Source organism: Ascaphus truei, chromosome 17, assembly GCF_040206685.1.
Source record: "Ascaphus truei isolate aAscTru1 chromosome 17, aAscTru1.hap1, whole genome shotgun sequence".
NCBI classification, from domain to species: domain Eukaryota; kingdom Metazoa; phylum Chordata; class Amphibia; order Anura; family Ascaphidae; genus Ascaphus; species Ascaphus truei.
In genome coordinates, this window is record NC_134499.1 from 26552676 (window position 1) to 26570897 (window position 18222).

Sequence of the window (18222 nt, forward strand, 5' to 3'; positions counted from 1 at the left end):
ATATCTGCCATGATGTGCTAACCTGTAGCACCCTCACCCTGCCTCATTATCCTTTGACTCCATTCTCATGTAAACAATGCTTCAATTAATGGGTGCGTAGACTTGTTTCTGATTTGCATTGGACTGTGTTCAATATAGAGTTGAACTTTTCCACTTGGCCATGTATTCCAGTGCATGTTCTGTAAAAGCATTGTGTGCAAGTATTTGGCTTTAAAATACATTTGCGTATATTTAGTTAGCAAAAATTATTTTGGGACAAACTTTCGGGGGCTAAGCTTTTGATTCTCTCTTATACATCTCAAAGCATACGCTTTAGTGTAACTGCTTTGTGTGTGTGTGTGTGTGTGTGTGTTTATATATATATATATGTGTGTGTATGTGTGTGTATATATATATATATATTTATTTATTTATTTATTTATTTTTTTCCTAATATAGGTTATAAAAAATATCTGCATGAGATGGATGATGCATCAAATGTTCAAATAGTTTTAAGTGGGGGAGGGGGAAAATATGTATTTGTTCCGTTCCGGTTTAGTAGAATTAAAGTACTTCGTCGTCTCTTTAATTCAAATGTCTTGCATTGCTGGGCATTGCTAGAGTTCTATTATAAAGTGAATGTTGCAGTTACTGTACCTGGTTTTTGGAGACATTTTCTTCGACGGCTGTCCCTTTGTTTGGCTACTTCAGATATTGGAAACTGAGTGTAGAAAACTGAAGAAATGGATTAGTAAGAAAATGATGATAACTTTTTAATTCAAAATAGTTTAAAATAAGTAACATGAAAAATATCGTTGCAACTGAATAAAAACACGTGTGGGGAGCATATACGCTCTGTAGATAGGACATTGTAATTGTTCACAGTCTGTGATGATCAAATCAAGCCTTAGGTCCCAGGAGAAAACATTTTCAACTGGAAACACAGGGTGTGATCCAAATTGTATTGGCAATCAGCCCTTTGGTTTAAACTCAGAAATCCATTGGTCATATGTTGTTTGAATGGAGTCTACATTGGATTATTAACCACACTTAAATAAATGGTTAATCTTGGCAGTAATTACGACACGTATAGTGGGACTTTATAATGTTACACTAAATTGTCGTATTCATTTGCCATGATGTGTTGGACTAAATTAGTCCGAATTAAACGATTTTTAATTTTTCCTCGTTGTGGAGTCTGTATGAGGGGTACACAGTAAAACAGTGTTTTTTCAACCAGGGTTTTTTTTAGGAACCCTTGAGTTCCCCCTGGGCATCCCTAAAAGGTCCCCTGCAATTTTCAGGCCATTTGAAAATTGTATCCAATACAGAAGAATTTACAATGCATCTGATCACAGAATTGCTATTAGAGATGGTTGGCGGTTCCTAAGAACTCCATTTGGGGTTCCTTAACCAAAAAAAGGTTGGAACTCGTTCAATTACAAGATGTTTGAAGATCGTGGAAACATTTGTTTTTTGGAGGCAATCAAAAAGGCCTCTGATGAATTCAGTTAACGCCAAGAATATACTTTTGATTTGGTTGGCGACAGTAATAATAGTGTAATTCAAAAAGAGAGGAGTAGTCGCTCTACCTATGATGAGAATAAGAGAACATTTTCCCATAGCTCTAAATATGAGGAAGCAATAGTATATAAGAGAATTGCTTGTAGCTGCAGTAAACAGTATATAATACTATTGTTGTTCTATATAGTTCCCTTATGATTTACCATACAGTTTGGATATACGATGCACATCAAAGTCTGCTTGGCTTAATTACTATTACCTCTACTCTCTGTGTATCAATCCTGTATTCTAATAGCCGTTAGCTATAAAGTATGTAGCGGAAATTGAATTGAAATGACCACTGTTAGGTGAAATCATAGTTGCCTCTTAGGCCGCGCTTATAGTGACGGCGACGCGACGTCGCCCGAAAACAAACGCAATGCCGCTGCGTGCGCTTATAGTAAGCGCGACGGCGACGATGCGATGGAGCGACATCGTGAAAACTGGTAGCCGGCAAAATTTGATTTTTCAAGGGCTGTCGCCTCGTGACGGCCCTTGAACCAATCAAATGGCCGGAAACTCGTGAAGCCGCCACCCGGTGAAATATAACTTTCGCCGGTGGCGACGGGTGACCCGTCGTGTCGCCATCGACGGCACTATAGGCGCGGCCTTAGGTAGACCCAATATGTGGCAGTATTGTTACTATAAACTGGTGACCGTGTTTCCCCAAAGCTGATACATAGTTTTTAAGTTACACTATAATAGAATCTGTTCTTGCTGCTCAGGGCAAATAGTCTGTTTTGAATTAGACCTTGGTCAATTGTTTTATTCTCAATTCCTTTAACGAAGGATTCAATGATTCATTTTGTAGCTGTAGGTTGCCCACCATCACTAGAATGGTGACCCGCCGAACCGCCTATTGCTGCCATAGTATCCTGAGGATAATCTCTTCCCCCTCCCCCCCCCCCCCACCCCATTTTCTTCCACCCTCCATGTTGGCGTTACACGCTCTGTCACACGCTCTGTCACGCACACCCAATGCGCATTTCGCCACTAGTCTTTATTCGGAGGTGGCCAATGAATTTCTGAGTTTAAACCAAAGGGCTGGTTGCCAATACAACTTGGATCGCATACTGTTTCTAGTTGACAATCTAATCAAGTCTTGGGTCCCAGCAGAAGAAATGATCACACTCTGAATAATTATGAGGTCTTAGCTACAGAAAGAGTTTATATCTCTCCCCCTCCACACACTTCAGTGGTTTTATTTAGTTGTGACAATGTTTATCATGTTGCTTAGTTTAAAATATTTTGAATTAAAGTAATCGTACTTCTAATACATTTCTCTGTCACATTTGGGGTCTTCAGAGCGTGCAGAATTAAGGAGCTTCCTGATTTCTTCACCCCGTATTCTGTTTAAGATTTAGATTCCAGCTCGCACCCCCGTCCCCTTTTCACATTTTTGAAGTATGTCACTAGTGGATCACGATTGCTCACTCCTTTTTCAGTTACTTCAGATATTGCACTGCTTTCATTGTCAGATTTTTGATATAGATATTTTAAATCAGTGCTCCGGTCTTTAAACGCCAAGGGGAGATTCTTTTGTACAGCGGTTTTTGTTGTTGTTTTGTTTTTTTTCTTAAGCATTATGTTAAAACATTCGTTTTCCCGCTACCTCATCCGTAACTTCACATTGTTTAAATGTAAGTGACTGTTTCTGTTCCTCGTCCCCTAATACAATGATGATAAAATTAGTTCGTAGGGCAGGGGTGCTCAACGACAGTCCTTAAGATTCTTCTCCCCCCCCCCCCCCCAACATGTGCTGAAGCTGGGATAGCTTTAAAACATGTCCTGTTGTGGGGCCCTTGAGGAGTGGAGTTGAACACCCTTGAGGTAGGGTATATTTTACGATACTTGTTTTGAGAATGTTTACATTTGGTCTCTTCAGGTTAGTTGTAGATTCGTTACAGGTTGGGATGCCTTTTAAACGGGGAGGTCTCCGGAGCTGAACCCCATTTTGTTCCAGCTCTGGTGACCCCCTGCTTCCCAAGAGCCGGTGGGAAAGTGATCCCGGTAGGAACCCAAGCTGGGTAAACAATAAGGAGGTTTAAATCTCCCGCGGCACAGGAGCCAGTAGGATCCATCACAGTTCCCTGTTGGCCCACATGCCACAGGAGATTTAAGAAGCATCGAGCACCAGCAGAACCTACGGAGACCAGTATCTCGGGAAGTCCCAGAGCGGAAATCAACGAGGTTCAGCTCTGGAGACTCCCTGCTTCATACCTATTTTTAAAATAAAATTTGGTTGGCATGCTGCTTTACACCTAAAGATATAAAACCTCCCTTTGAAAATGTTAGTGTAGGTGTTACATTGCTGAGTGCTTTAACTCTGCTGCAACAGCATTAAAGGACTTGTAACTCTGGTCTGAACTTCAATAATTGTTAGTGTGCATTCCTTCTAAATGAGAGCGCAGCCATTGTAAGTACGTCACAGGAAACTGATTGCGATGCCGTCTCCCACGTCTCTATGATTTCTATAAACGTCGTGTCTACGAGGTCCGATTTACTTACTTGCTTTCTGTCCCACAGGCCAGCCCAGACGGAGCGGGAGTTCCGGTTAGAGGCCGTCCGCTCGACCTTCCTAGCTGCCTACAACACCACCATCGGCCTGAAGTCTGTATCGCCAAGCCCCTCTGGTGCAATCGGTGGCCTTTTGGAGCAGTTTGCACGAGGTGTGGGACTCAGAGGACCCAGTACAATAGTGTGACAAAGCTATGGGAAGCAGGGCTTTTTTTTTTTTTTTTCCTCCTGGAGCTATGAAGAAAAGATGCAGGAATCTAGAAGCCATGCTAAACTTCATGCCATCTTGGCCGAAGTTGCCTTTCAGCAGCCGTGCAGCGAAGACAATTTGCAGTCTCCATTTGATTTTTTTAATTTTTTTTCCCTTTGACATCTTATAGGCCGTGCTATGTTATCCTGTACGTGCCTGAGCTTACACGGGCTGTTCTATGGGGTGCCAGAGTTGGAAATGAGATATCAATGGGCATATAAGGTCACACAACACACACAAACCAGTCCACATCAGGCTGCAAAGGTTGAATGAGACTGAAGTAGATGAATTATATAATATATAGGGCTGTGATTGTAAGGATTCAAGCAGCATTTTATCCTAAGAGTCCTCCACCTTCTGCAATGTAAAGCAATACTGAGTATGACTACACATACAATAGCTTCTATAATTTAGACAGTGGAAAGGGGGGGGGGGAATCCTTTGCTTTACCCCTCCAATAATTACTCCCCTCTGCCTTTCCTTATTGCATGCTACTTACCATTTAATTAGCAGTGGAGGGCTGTTCATGATCAGAGATGGGATGGACAACACTCAAAATGAATATGACGGATCTGGATGTCCTGCGGGTTGATGCTGCTTCCAGTTATAATTCCTTTTAATACCCGATGAAGACTTCAACCCTGTAGCCGGAGAAGATTTAGTCCAAATAATTTCAATGGGGCTGATCTCTTCTCCGGCACGGGGAAAGCCTCTTCACAGCATACTCAATAGGGGGCCTAAGAAGATTTAGATTTTGGGGAATGGAAATAAATGGAGATACTCAGTATTATTATACAATGCAGCTTTGTCATTTTTAATGTGAGTTGGAATGCAGCTTTATTGAAGGTTCTTTCCTTTCTCCCACTTGGTCTGGACAGAGGAAATGGTCTGAATCATGGGATTATTTTAGTGTAGGAACTTTGTAAGCATCAGCAAGGGCATGTCCACTGAATGGCGAGTGTACGTTAATGCTGGGAAAGACTTGAATTTGCGGCTGGTTAATCGTTTGGTATCACCCGCGTATTAATGCCAAAGATGACCTGTTTTTACAGAGAGATGGCCAGAGACATAGGGAATTGTGCAGTGATCCAATTTCTGATATCATTGCATTCTGTGTGTTTGTTCTTACTTGCCTCTTGTACGTCCACTTACGTTTCCAGCCGCACAACACAGCTTGACTGCTTCAGTACTAGAGAAGTCTGCAAAGCAATCAGTCGGTCTCCTCTTGTATAGAACGTTCTTGCAAATTGCAATGGAACATGCATTTGTCTATAAAGAAGATTATAGGGTTACAGCACATCTTCACAATAACAGATGTAGGCTTATATTGGTCATCGTATCTCTCTGAGCGGCACTACATGTGTTTAATGACACTGGTGCAATCATGGAACCTGCACATGAGCATTGATTTTCTTTTATTCTTGTTCCTTTTCCATGCTGCTTATTGGACCTCTTTTTTTTTTTTTGTAGTCCAATAAGCGCAAACCTCCTTTCACAAGAGGATGCCGTTACAAAATAACGTTTAAAAAATAAATAAAATGGGCATCTTGGTAGCGTACAAAGAGATCTATTTATTAAGGCACAACTGCTGCATTTCTGGGTCAAGGAAACTGCACAACCCGTACCAAAGAAAAAGAATCGTAAATGGGAGAAGGTTTCTTTTGAGTCTTTGCGAAATCTAGTGCAGTTTGCAGCCCCAGGATTGCAAGAGGTTCTCCTCGATCCATCGAGCTTTGACGCTGCAGCGATACGAAAACCGAAGACCAGTATCTGTAGCTGGAAGCCATCATACACGCACCTTTTTTTGGAAATCTTCAAATCATTTGTCGAAGAGAAAAACGTGTCCTATAGAGCAGACCGAGGGGAATCTGGCTCATCATAACGGCCTCATCGGATACGGATCCATATTATATTTTGCCCAAACGTCCTAGTGTTTAAGCCACAGCCTCGTATCAGAAATGGAAACAAAAATTGCTGAAAGAATACATTTTTTTTAAAACTAGTATTGGGAATTTTTTAAGCTTTTTGCTGATAAAAGGGAGTTCATTTTATTTTATTTTTTTTCCCATCTCTCTCCATACTGTTGAGAAACATATTATGGTGGAAAAACAATTTATTTTAAATTGCATTTTCCATCCAATGTCGCAGAGGTTCTGCTCACAGGAAGGGGTTAACAAGGCTCGGCTTTAACGCCTTTAGTTTGCAATTCATGGATGATCGTAGGGAAAGTAGCGACCTTTTTTTTTTTATATATATTCTTTTAGCGTAATAAGCCTGCACCGTGGGCCTCATTAAAAGGGCTCCTGGAAGCCGTGAGACTTTTGCTAGCAGACCTGTTTTAAAGGTCAGGAGGGGGAAATGTAGAATACCACCACCTCTCCATGTCCCCATGCGGAGACGTCGCACATTATGCACAATCAAGACAACGCGGGTGTTGCTGTTTTTATTGGGCTGGCTTAAAGGGTAGTAATATTACAAGATTATTTTCTACATCCCTGAAGCTATGCAACATGAAAATGTGCAAAGAAATGCTGAGCGTGTCACCTTCCCCCCTCCCCACCCCCCTTGGATGACCATCTGATATATAATGGTATTTGACGCCAGAAGGCTGATAGAATAGCGCACGGCTGTTATTTTCTTATTTTGTGCCACTTCTACGTTACCTGATTATTATTGGCCAGAGCAAGGGTGCTCCACTCCAAGTCTTCAAGGGTCGCCAACTAGACCACTTTTAAGGATACCCCTGCTTCAGCACAGGTGGCTGTCATTTTGAGTAAATCTCCGTTGCTGAAGCCGAGATCATTAAAACCTGCCCTGTTGGTGGCCCTTGATTACTGAAGTCGGGCCACCGGGGGTTATAGCATCAAAGACCACTGTGGTGGTGTTCCAGGGAAGGCAAACGGCAGAGGGTTTAGTTATGAATAGCACATCAGCCTTGTGCTGCTGCAAATCACATGTCAAAGGGAAGTCAAGATTGTAATTATAATTTCGATAGCTCCTATATCGGGCATGTATATTTTTAAACATGGCCTACATTTAAAAAAAAAAACACTTTTACTTGCAAGCTGTAGTTTATAAGGGTACCTGACTGAAGCTGCACTTTGTAACAATAATGATCTATTGCAGGGGTAACCAATTACCAGTACTCAAGGGCCACCAACAGGTCAGGTATTGGGGGATATCCCTGCTTCAGCACAGGTGGCTCAGTCTTCAATTGAGCCACCTGTGCTGAAGCAGGGATATCATTAAAACCTGCGCTGTTGGTGGCTCTTGAAGACTGGAGTTGGCCACTCCAGATCTACTGTATGTTCACCTTGGCTCCTAAATACATCTGTGGCCGGAAGCTTTCTACTTGATCATTGTATTGAGATCCAATCCTCCCGCTGTAATCTGATAACATGTCTGACTGACATGAAGTAGCATCAAATGTAAGCAATCATGCCAAGGACACGCGAACAACAGAAGACCTCTGGCACAGTGTTCATTTTGGGAGCTTTATACTCTGTGCCTTTCGCTTCTTTTGTGTCAACATCTTCCCATCAGTAATGGTCTCCAACGTCCTCTCTATGCCTGTAGGGTTACCTCTACTACAATGGTAGTTCCCATGCTTGGTATTAATGCAGGATTCCAGGCAGGATAATTAAAAGAAAAAGTTGTTTGAAAAAGATGTCTAGTCTGGCATGTATTTGGATGTGGGAGTTAAAGTATATAGTGGTATTCTGTATGACTACACTGCAGGATATCCTTTCTCAGTTAGGGTTTATGAAGCGTTTGCCATGAGCGTGAAACACTGTCCTACAGCAGCAAACCCCCCCTAATTAAGCCCTCTTTGTTATTGTTTTTACATGATGGAAACTAGGGGGGGGGGGGCGCATCTGCCAATTAAACTGCAACATATTCAGCTCTGGGGACTCCCTAGTTCCCAAGATACCTACTGGTGAAGTTACCTGTATTACTTCCTGGTTTTAAAGGGAATTTAAATGGCCATCCAATAGGAAGCAACAACTGAGGATTTTGCTGCTTCCTATTGGCCGAGGTTTGTCAGCCATTTAAACCAAGTTGCTTTTAAGTGTCTCCACTCAATACAGCTGACCAGATATAAAATACCAGCATCGACAGACTTGTGAAGCTTAACTTGTTTGAAGCTGAGCCGTTCCACTTTGCTTTTCATCAGCTCCTGAAACCTCTGTGTTTGTTAAACCGTGGGTAGAATGTATTTTTTGTTTTGTTTTTAACCATGCATTTTCCTGTTCGTTTGGAAGGCCCTGCACACACCACCTGTACAAATCATTGTGAAATTAGCTCAATTATTTTCCTTGCTGCATTGTTTTCAGCGTTGAGCATTTTATGAATTTTATTAAATCATTTTTTTATTATTTTATACTGTGACCGTTTATTTTTTTCCCTTCCTACATAAACCATGTATTGGGTGATACCTTATTTTATTGGGACTTACAATTGATATTATAAGACAAGCTTCCGAGAGTTCTCTCTCTTCCTCAGGTCAAGCATACATGAACCATAAAATTTATGCAATTTTGTATGGTGGGCGGAAAGGGAATTGTTGACCACAGCTGTGATGAGTAACAGCATAACGCAAAGTACCTTCGGTAGATTTTGTATGGGGGGGGGGGGATGCATTAATTTTTTTTAATAACGATTATTTAATAAATGCAAGAGATCTCCTCTTGCCCTTTTCAACGCTGTTTTTAAAAAAAAAAATTTTTTTAATCTGATGCCTCATTCAGGAGCTGGAAGCGTTTTGACATGTTAAGTGTCCGGGAGGTCAAAATGGAGCTCGACCCGGAGCCCAGTGCAGTCTGAAGATACCATGATACTAACATTCTAGGCCAGGCCTGCACAATTCCAGTCCTCGAGGGCCGCAAACAGGCCAGGTTTTCAGGATATCCCTACTTCAGCACAGCTGGCTCAATTAACTAGTGGCTCAGTATGAGCCAGCTGTGCTGAAGTAGGGATATCCTGAAAACCTGGCCTGTTTGCGGCCCTCGAGGACTGGAGTTGTGCAGGCCTGTTCTAGGTGTAGGCTTCTAGCGGAGGACTGCTGCTTCTAACATGGAGCTGCATCGTCATAACCTGCAACATGGTGCAAATGATTCACTTCTAACACATGAGTGGCCAACTCCAGTTCTCAAGGACCACCAACAGGTCAGGTTTTACTGATGATCCCTGCATCAGCACAGGTGGCTGTCAATGCATGAGCCACTGATTGAGCCACCTGTGCTGAAGCAGTGATGGCTGTAAATCCTGACCTTTTGGTGGCCCTTGAGGACTGAAGTTGGCTATTTGTGCTCTAACACCTTTCCTCTTAAAGCTTTAAAACACTGCTGGTAAAGGTATTGATTCGGTGTGCATGTATTTCATATTCTGTAACAGTAATGTGCCGTGTATTCTAGCGGCACGATGCAAGAATACAGTCAATGCCAGAGTAAGAGGCCAGTACAACCCATGCAGATGAATGACACATGGAACCTTTCTCTGACCACATAAATATGGTTCCTGTTAGGGTCAGCAGTGGGAATCTGGGACTGTACACATTGCTGAGCTACACCGACAGGAAAACGTGGCTTTAAACAGACAAAAAAAATGCCAACTCCACTAATTGGGCTAGTTAAAGATGGATAGAGAAGCTGCTCTCGTGTGGAACTTGTCGCCCTACAGAGTTGTCCTATAAAATCCTCTACGACGGGCGGCCAATTTCAGTCCTCCACAGATGGCTCAACCAGTGATTCCGTTTTTGATGGCGCCATCTGCGCTGAAGCAGGGATATCCTTAAAACATGACCTGCTGGTGGCCCTTGATGACTGGAGTTGGCCGCTCCTGCGGTAAGACATGGAATCCCTATACATTTTCTCACCCTTTTTTTTTTTTTTTAAAGCTCCCCATGTATCCGCTTTGCCCCCGGATCCTGCAGCATTTGGGAAGCGACACATGGCTATCCTTTCTGGCAGGGGTTACATCCCACGGCTCTGCAGGAACGCAGAACAGATCCAACGAAAGCTCCGACAGACCGGTACTAAAATACTACCCTTTTGTTATTTAATATATCAGCGTTCGAGTGTCATCGCACGGCCATCGGGACGGAGGGAGCTATTGTTATTATAGAAGAGTTTTCTTTTGTAAAGATGGATGTGCCGCAGTTCTCGATGGATCTGGAATCGACATATAAAGCCGTTCCACTATGCCTCGTATGTATGTATGTCTTTATTTACATAGCGCCATTAATGTACATAGCGCTTCACAGCAGTAATACACGTGACAATCATATAAATAACAAATAATAGAATCAACAGGTCATGGGAATAAGTGCTTTAGCCATAAAAGTAACATTTCGAAAGAGGAGTCCCTGCTCCGTTATGCACCCAGCATTTACCTGTGGGAAACCATCATGTACACAAGACTGGTAAGTTCTGCATTCTCCCTATAAGTAAGTAACATGGAACAGTCAATAGCACGACCCATTCCTCCAGCTGTAATCTAGCACTGGAGTTGGGGGATATTGGATGCATAGAATTGGGATTGGCATCTGTAAGGGAGGGGGGGAGGATTTCAGACTAAATGTAACCACTTCTGGGCCAGTTCACTTGCTTCATTTTGTAGACCAATATAATGTGCTCCCTCCCAGTCATTAAGAGCACCCAGCGTGCATAAGGCCTCCGCTGACCCGTGCTGAGGCGCACTGCTGCTCGGCAGTGAGCCCCTGCAGCTGCAATGAGAGCGGCTTTAGCAGGGGCTCGCGCAAGCGTGCGGAAGCGTAAGTCTTAGAAAATGTTTAGATTTTCGCGCTCATGGGAGCGCATGGCCAGTCACGTGAGTGGTGAGTGACGTCACAGGCCCCCGCTTTCCCTCAGCCTCAGCACGCCTCCGCCCGGCATCACTCACCATGGACGCAGCCTTACTAAGCAATGCGCCGGCAGCTTCCCATTAGGAACGGTTAAGAGGAGTTTAGTTTCCCTGTCCTGTTTCCGTTTGCTCACACAGCTTACTAAACAAAGTTGTTCTTTCTGTCGCTCAGCTGCACAAATGTGACGGTAATTGAGCAGACACTATAACTTCTCATTTGTTCAGTAAGATTGTTTTGGGAATAAAGCGATAAAAGATATTTAGGAGGCAAATAATACATTTTAAGCTTGTTCACTAACACAATGCTCATTCACCAATGCAGTGCCCGTTCACTAAACCAATACTTAAGTGTAAGTATCCAGGTACAATGTAGGAACGATAACTACGCGGATACAATGTAAGAATGGTAAGTACATGGGTACAATGTAGGAATTGTATGTGAGCGGTTACAATGTAAGAACGGTAAGTATGCGGGTACAATGTGAGAACAGTAAGTATGCGGGTACAATGTAAGAACGGCAAGTGACCGGTTACAATGTAAGAATGGTAAGTACGCAGGTACAATGTAAGAACGGTAAGTGACCGGTTACAATGTAAGAATGGTAAGTACGCAGGTACAATGTAAGAACGGTAAGTGAGCGGGTACAATGTGAGAACGGCAAGTACGCGGGTACAATTTTAGAATGGTAAATGAGCGGGTACAATGTGTGATAGTTACTGTCTATATCTGCTGGAATATGATGCAACTACTGTGCTTTCCAGCCAACAGGGAGTTAACCTCCCCTGGAGTAGCTAGCAGCAGCTGCAACTTATTGAACAGGCAGCACTCCTTATTGAACAGGGGGTGTAAAAGACAGGAAGTGGCCTGTACACAGAGAGAGACCTACTTTCCCCAGAAAGGGGGGAGAGAGAGAGAGAGTTCTCCCCAGCCAGGAGGAAGCTGGCTGGCACAGTCCCCTAAGCTTGCTGGACAGTGGTTGCAGAGCCTGATGGGACTGCCTGGATTGCATACCCAGGAAGAAGAGAAGGACATGAGTCTGCTATGGAAGCAGGCTGTCGTGTCCAGCACATTGGATCCAAAGGGATTTCCTGGACTCGTGAAATGGATTCCCTTACAGCACCAAAACAGATAAGGACTGTTTTATTTTCTTATTGGACTTTTGTATTTGCAGTACATGTTTTGGGGTGGTAACCTGCTTAGCTAGCCACCCAGTTAGAAAGGGCTGGAGTTGTTTAGTCAGACTCCTAAATAGGAATAGATGTTTATTTTATGATTTGTTTTGCCTTAAAGGGACGGTGTGCATATTATTTAGTTATTATTGTGGAATAATAAAATCTCTGTTCAACAAACCCCAAGGTTTCCTGCCTTAATCTGGGACAAAAAAAACCCACAATGTGACGGTGGAATCACAAATATAAGAACGACAAGTAAGCAGGTACAATTTAAGGACGATAAGTAAGACGGTACAATGTAGGAACGGTAAGTACGCGGGTACAATGTAAGGATGGGATCAGAGAACATTGCACGTGTTCATCCAGCTGTGAAAGTGGATGCTTTGCCATTAACCCTGTCGCTGCCACAGAGGCCAGCCACACATTGCAAAGCAAAGCCTGGCAGACCAGATCCTTATGCGCCAAATATGACTGACTGATTGCTAAGGGGTTAACTACCCCAGTTAAAATCTTAGTCAAATACCTTGAACAGTATCCACACTGTAAATTAGCAAATGAATAGCAAAACATTCAAGGAGTCCTATTCTCTATGTGGATAGAACTCTAATTGCATTTTGCTGATGTTGGCCTGTAGGTTAAAACGTCATTAATTTCTCTGACTATTTTTGATACCTCATTAGTTTTTTGCTGTGTTCTTTCTATATATATATAATCTGCAGTATGCCTGAGGGTTTCACAAAAAGGGACTCGCTGTACAAATCAAGGATGGGTATATTTGTTATTTAAAAGAAATAAAATATATATATATATATATATATATATATATATATATATATATATAATCTTTTTTCCATTGTGTGATGTCCTGGTTTACACGTTGGGGCAGATTTTTCCAGCTCTGTTACGGGTTAGCGCATCCGAGCCGGTGTCAACTCGGTTCAAGTCAATGGAAGTAAACGCCGGATCAGGTCTGCTAACCCAGCGGTGCGTAAACTGGGGGGCGGGAGAATTTGTAGGGGGGGGGCGCGAGCGGTTACAGAGGCCCCGCGCTCTTCCCCATGGCATTTAAATTAAATGCCGGGGGAGGCGTGCGGCCTCTGTAACTCACTTGCTCTCTGCAGGTCTTCGGCGACGTGTCGCCATGGTAACGTGCGTCAAATGACGTGGCGGGGTCATTGGGAGAGGTGGGGCGTAAACACTGCGGCTCCCGGGCAGGGGGGCGCAGCTTAAGAAGTTTGCGCAGCCCTGTGCTAACCCATACCGGTGCTTGTTAAATCTGGGGGTTTAAACCATGCACCCACCTTACAAAATATAACGGAGCTGCTATAAAGCCAATGCAATCTGCGTTATTTAGGTCAAGGGTGCGCAAACTTCTTGAGCTGCCCCCCCCCCCCCCTGCCTGGGAGCCGCAGTGTTTGCGCCCCCCCCCCCTCTCTCCCAATGACTTTGCATCAAATGACGTTGCGGTTCATGTGACGTGACGTCACGTCATGTGACCCTGTTGTGTCATTTGACGCTGCGTTGCCATGGCGACGTGTCGCCGAAGACACGCAGTGAGCAGGTAAGTGAGATACAGAGGCCTCACGCCTCACCCAGCATTTAATTTAAATGCCGAGGGAAGAGCGCGGGGCCTCTGTAACCACCCACGCCCCCTACAAATTCTCCCGCCCCCCCCCCCAGTTTGCGCACCGCTGATTTAGGTCATTTCAAATGTTAGGTCCAAAAGCCCAATTGTGATTAAAAAGAAATGATGAAATATAGATTGTAGTTGTTTATTCCCTGACACGGACATGGAATTTGGAGGTCTGGTAATGAACAGGGGTCTTTCTGCATACTGCTGTCTAAAGAGGTTTGTTCAGCAACTATTGCTGCAGACAGTCTCAAGTTATGGTGATCACGGCAGGTTTATAAAGCACTTCGTAAGTATTTCCCTTCAGTGGCCATTTTTAAAACCCCACAACATTATTCTTCATTAATATTAAAATAGAAAAGCAAAGAATTTCCTAATCATTTCGTAACGAGGAGGAAAAATGGAACGGAATGAATGAAATAATATGAAAATGACATATGTATTTGATTAGCTGCCAAAGCCCAAAGGCTGATCATTTCAACGTAATTTCCATAATATTTTTGATTATTACATTACAGCCGGAGAGATTAACCCGCACCGTGTTTCAAAGGAACATCCCCAAAAAAATAAATGCGCTGCTTCATATATTGACACGGGGTAAAGCCGCTCACAGCATCTTAACACTTAGAATGAATGAAGTAGCCAAAATCTGCAGAGAATCACACGCCCTCAAGTAGAGATGAGAAAATAGTTTTAACAAATGATTTGAGTGACACACTGTACTCATTTGCATGTCATTACCCAGAATCCCTGGCCGGAGTGGAAACACTGTTTGCTAAGCGGTAATGGGGTAGGACAGGGCTGCAGACCTGTCTGAGACACGCAAATGCACCACAAGTGGTATTTTTTATTTACTGCACAGTAAATTACTTTACAAATGTCTTTTTCACCATTTTTTGAGAAGGTGACCACAGTCAAAAATGTTGAAATTTTTTGCCAACATTTTGCAAAAGTGGCAGAACAGTTATGTCTGTGACCTGAATTTAGGGTCATGTGACCGGCAAATTGACTTAAGGTTTGGCAAAAATTGAGCCATTTTGTGCAGAATTATTTGCGAAAAAGGGGACATTTTACCTTGTTCACCAAACTACAACTACAATTTTGCCCATACAATATCTAACCTCAAGTGACTCCATGAGGCTGGGGCTCAAAAACTGACCTGCTGCTTGTAACAGTGAGAAATCCCGGCTGTGTCATATGGAGAAGATAGAACTGGGGCGGCCAACTCCAGTCCTCAAGGGCCACCGACAGGTCAGGTTGTAAGGATGTCCCTGATACAGCAGAAGTTGCTCAGTCAATGATGGGGAGATCCTTAAAACCTGACTTGTTGGGTGACCCTTGAGGACTCGAGTTGGCCATCCCTGCGATAGGTGAAGATATTCTGGTTAGAGCAGTTCCAATATCTGTTTGATGTAGATTTTCTCCCCTCTGCCATGTCATGGTGTCCACTGATATGTGTCAGATTTAAAGCAGCAGTCCAAGCTGCCGTTTTTTTAATATATCCCCCCCCCCCTTTAATAAGTGCATCAATACGATCCACACAATGATAAGTAATTAGCTAAGTTGCTGATCAATCCATTCTCCTGTGATCGATCAGCGAAGATTCGGCTCGGGATTTCACTAAATGGCTTTCTGTGCAGCAGAAGAGGACCAAAGATACAAAAGTCTGTGGAAAAGATCATGTGACCAGACAGTCACTAGATACAATTGATGCACTGCTAGAGAGCGGGTATGGCTCAAAAAGGGGTGTGCCAGAGCCTGTTTCAGAAGAGGAAGGGGATGCGACTTTGTAAATGGTTGCTATAGAAACAAAAAATGCTTGTTACATTATAATACATTAAAAATGCCATTCAGAGTTATTTTTAAAAAAAACAATGCTACACGTATTTTCTCATGGTACAGAACTGATTTATTAAGAAAAAATATGAAAAACTATAAAAATATGTAGAATATTGCTTGGTCTGCAGCTTTAAGACAGGAGTACCTTGGTGAAACAGTAGAAGGCACAAAAATAGACATAGACACTGCCCATTCCCTCCTTCCCCTCTTCCTCCCCTCCACCCCTCCTTCCCCTCTCTCCCCCCCCCCTCACCCTCCCCCCCAGGTGGAAGAAACTGTTATTACATATGGCTAACTCTGCTAAAAAAACGGAGCAAAGCAACTAAATACTATTTTCTCTATGTTTATATATAGACCTAATAGTCTTATTTGTAGCAACTATATTACAGTATAGATTTGATACTGAAATAAAGTTGTCTCTTCCACCCCCCCCCCCCCCCCATATACATTTAGCTGTATCTGAAATCCCCATTGCTCCAGTGAACTCCAGTGCACAGCATCTGTCACTGCACAGAAATACACAGCTTGTGCTGATCTGTCAGAGATTGTCATTTTAATCTCTGTATTAGAGTTAATGCTGAATGTCAATGCCACATGCTATGACAAGATCCCAGAATCAGACACCAGAATAGCTCACAAACATATAGTCATTGTCAAGTGATCAGTACATTTCAAGGGTATTCCATTCTTTTTCTGAAGAATGGATTATTGTTAATAATGTGAGCACGGGATATTCTGTAAGTGCCCTTTAACCATGATGCCAAATAGAGCATTTGAGATATACAGATGTAGCCGATGTTATTGCACTCGTCACTGGCGCCTTGCTGCGGGACATACAGTACACCACGCTCAGAGGGAGGAAGCAGCCATTGTTTAGAATGAGCCGCGTGGGGAAAGGGGGTGGGGCTAATTTACCCGATGGAGTAAGGGGGTGTGCCATCATATATACAAACATTTCTAACGTAACATAGTCACATGTTATCATTACATATTTATACAGAGGGAAAGTCGTAGGGTCTTTTTTCCCTCCTATCATCCTCGTTATCTTATTTTTAATCCTATTTCTTAAAAGGTGTTGGTTGACTTGCATCTCCAGCTTTTAACTATTTATCCAAGGGTCCCAGACTTTAGGAAAGGTTTTAGCTCTGTGTCTAAGTTTCCACCCTCTCTGCATAGTCTATTCTCCTCTCTACCATATTCTTTGATGGAGCTATGTGGCTTTTCCATGCAGTCACCATCGAGCATTTTGCTGCTGTTAAGATGCGACATATCAATTTCCTGCTATGGTGACCTACATTTGCCACAGGTTTTGGCTAGGATAATAACTAATGGCTCCCAGGGAATCATCATTTTCCCGGTTTCCTCTCTCCATCACTGAATCATTTCCAAAACCATTGTATCTTAGGGCAGAACCATCACATGTGTGCATGATCACCCACCTGCCCACACTTCTTTCAACATTGGTGTGACATACCTGGGAACATTACACTTAAAACCTTTTTGGCATTAAATACCATTGAAACATTATCTTATATATTTTTCCTTTGGTTGTCATGCAAATGGATGCTTTTGGAGCATCCTCCCATATGTCCTCGCAATCCTTCCTGGTGATCTCCATATTTAGGTCTTGTTCCCATTTAATATGACAAAAGACAAAAAGCCGCAGTGCTACATCCAATATGGCAAATTATAGAGTTAAATACTTATCTGTTTTTCTTTTCATAAGTGATGGTAATTTAGTTAAATTCTTTGGCCAAAGTATGTTAAGCTTTCAAACCACGCCAAGGTATTCCCTCTTCTGCAAGTCTTAACACTACCGCACCTGCAAAAAGCTCTCCTACCTCTCTCCTACCTCTCTCATGGAGGAAGAACTCTTAATAGACGACTCATTCCCAGGCGCTCAGCTAGAACTGCCATTTAAATGGTGGGATGAGTGAGCTTAAAACCAGTGAGGAGGGGTCACAAACCTCCAAATTGTTTACCAATAGAAATTTACAAACACACACAGACCCTGCCAGCTCAAAACCCAAACCCAACACATCATATATATCTGTCAAAAATTAGTGCTATTGGGATTTTTCAAATTCTTTGGCCATGCTATATTACATGCGGTGACAATCTCAGTAGCACTCCTTTTTTGACACACACACACACACACACACACACACACATATATATATATATATATATATGTGTGGTGGGTTTGGGTTCTGATCTTACAGTTGGGTTCTGAGTTTACAGGGGTTGTGTGTGCTTGTTCCCATTTAATCCTGTAGTCATCATTTCTGACATTTCCCCTCCACTGGTCCCACTCCTGGTATATAGTGGAGATTATAAACTCTTTGGGGCAGGGACTACTCTTCCTAATGTTACTTTTATGTCTGAAGCGCTTCTTATGTGTTATTTGTAT

At 42.8% G+C, this 18222-nt stretch overlaps 1 protein-coding gene across 3 annotated transcripts in view; it reads left to right on the forward strand.

Moving 5' to 3' along the window:
* Window positions 1–8690, forward strand: part of MTMR14 (myotubularin related protein 14) — a 43762-nt gene extending 35072 nt beyond the window's left edge. For all 3 annotated transcript variants that reach the window (XM_075574369.1, XM_075574371.1, XM_075574370.1), the window contains one exon: window positions 4069–8690. In XM_075574369.1, coding sequence (XP_075430484.1) covers window positions 4069–4246 — 178 coding nt within the window. In that variant the 3' untranslated portion in view covers window positions 4247–8690. The remainder of the gene's footprint in view (window positions 1–4068) is intronic.
* The last annotated feature ends 9532 nt before the right edge of the window (window positions 8691–18222 follow it).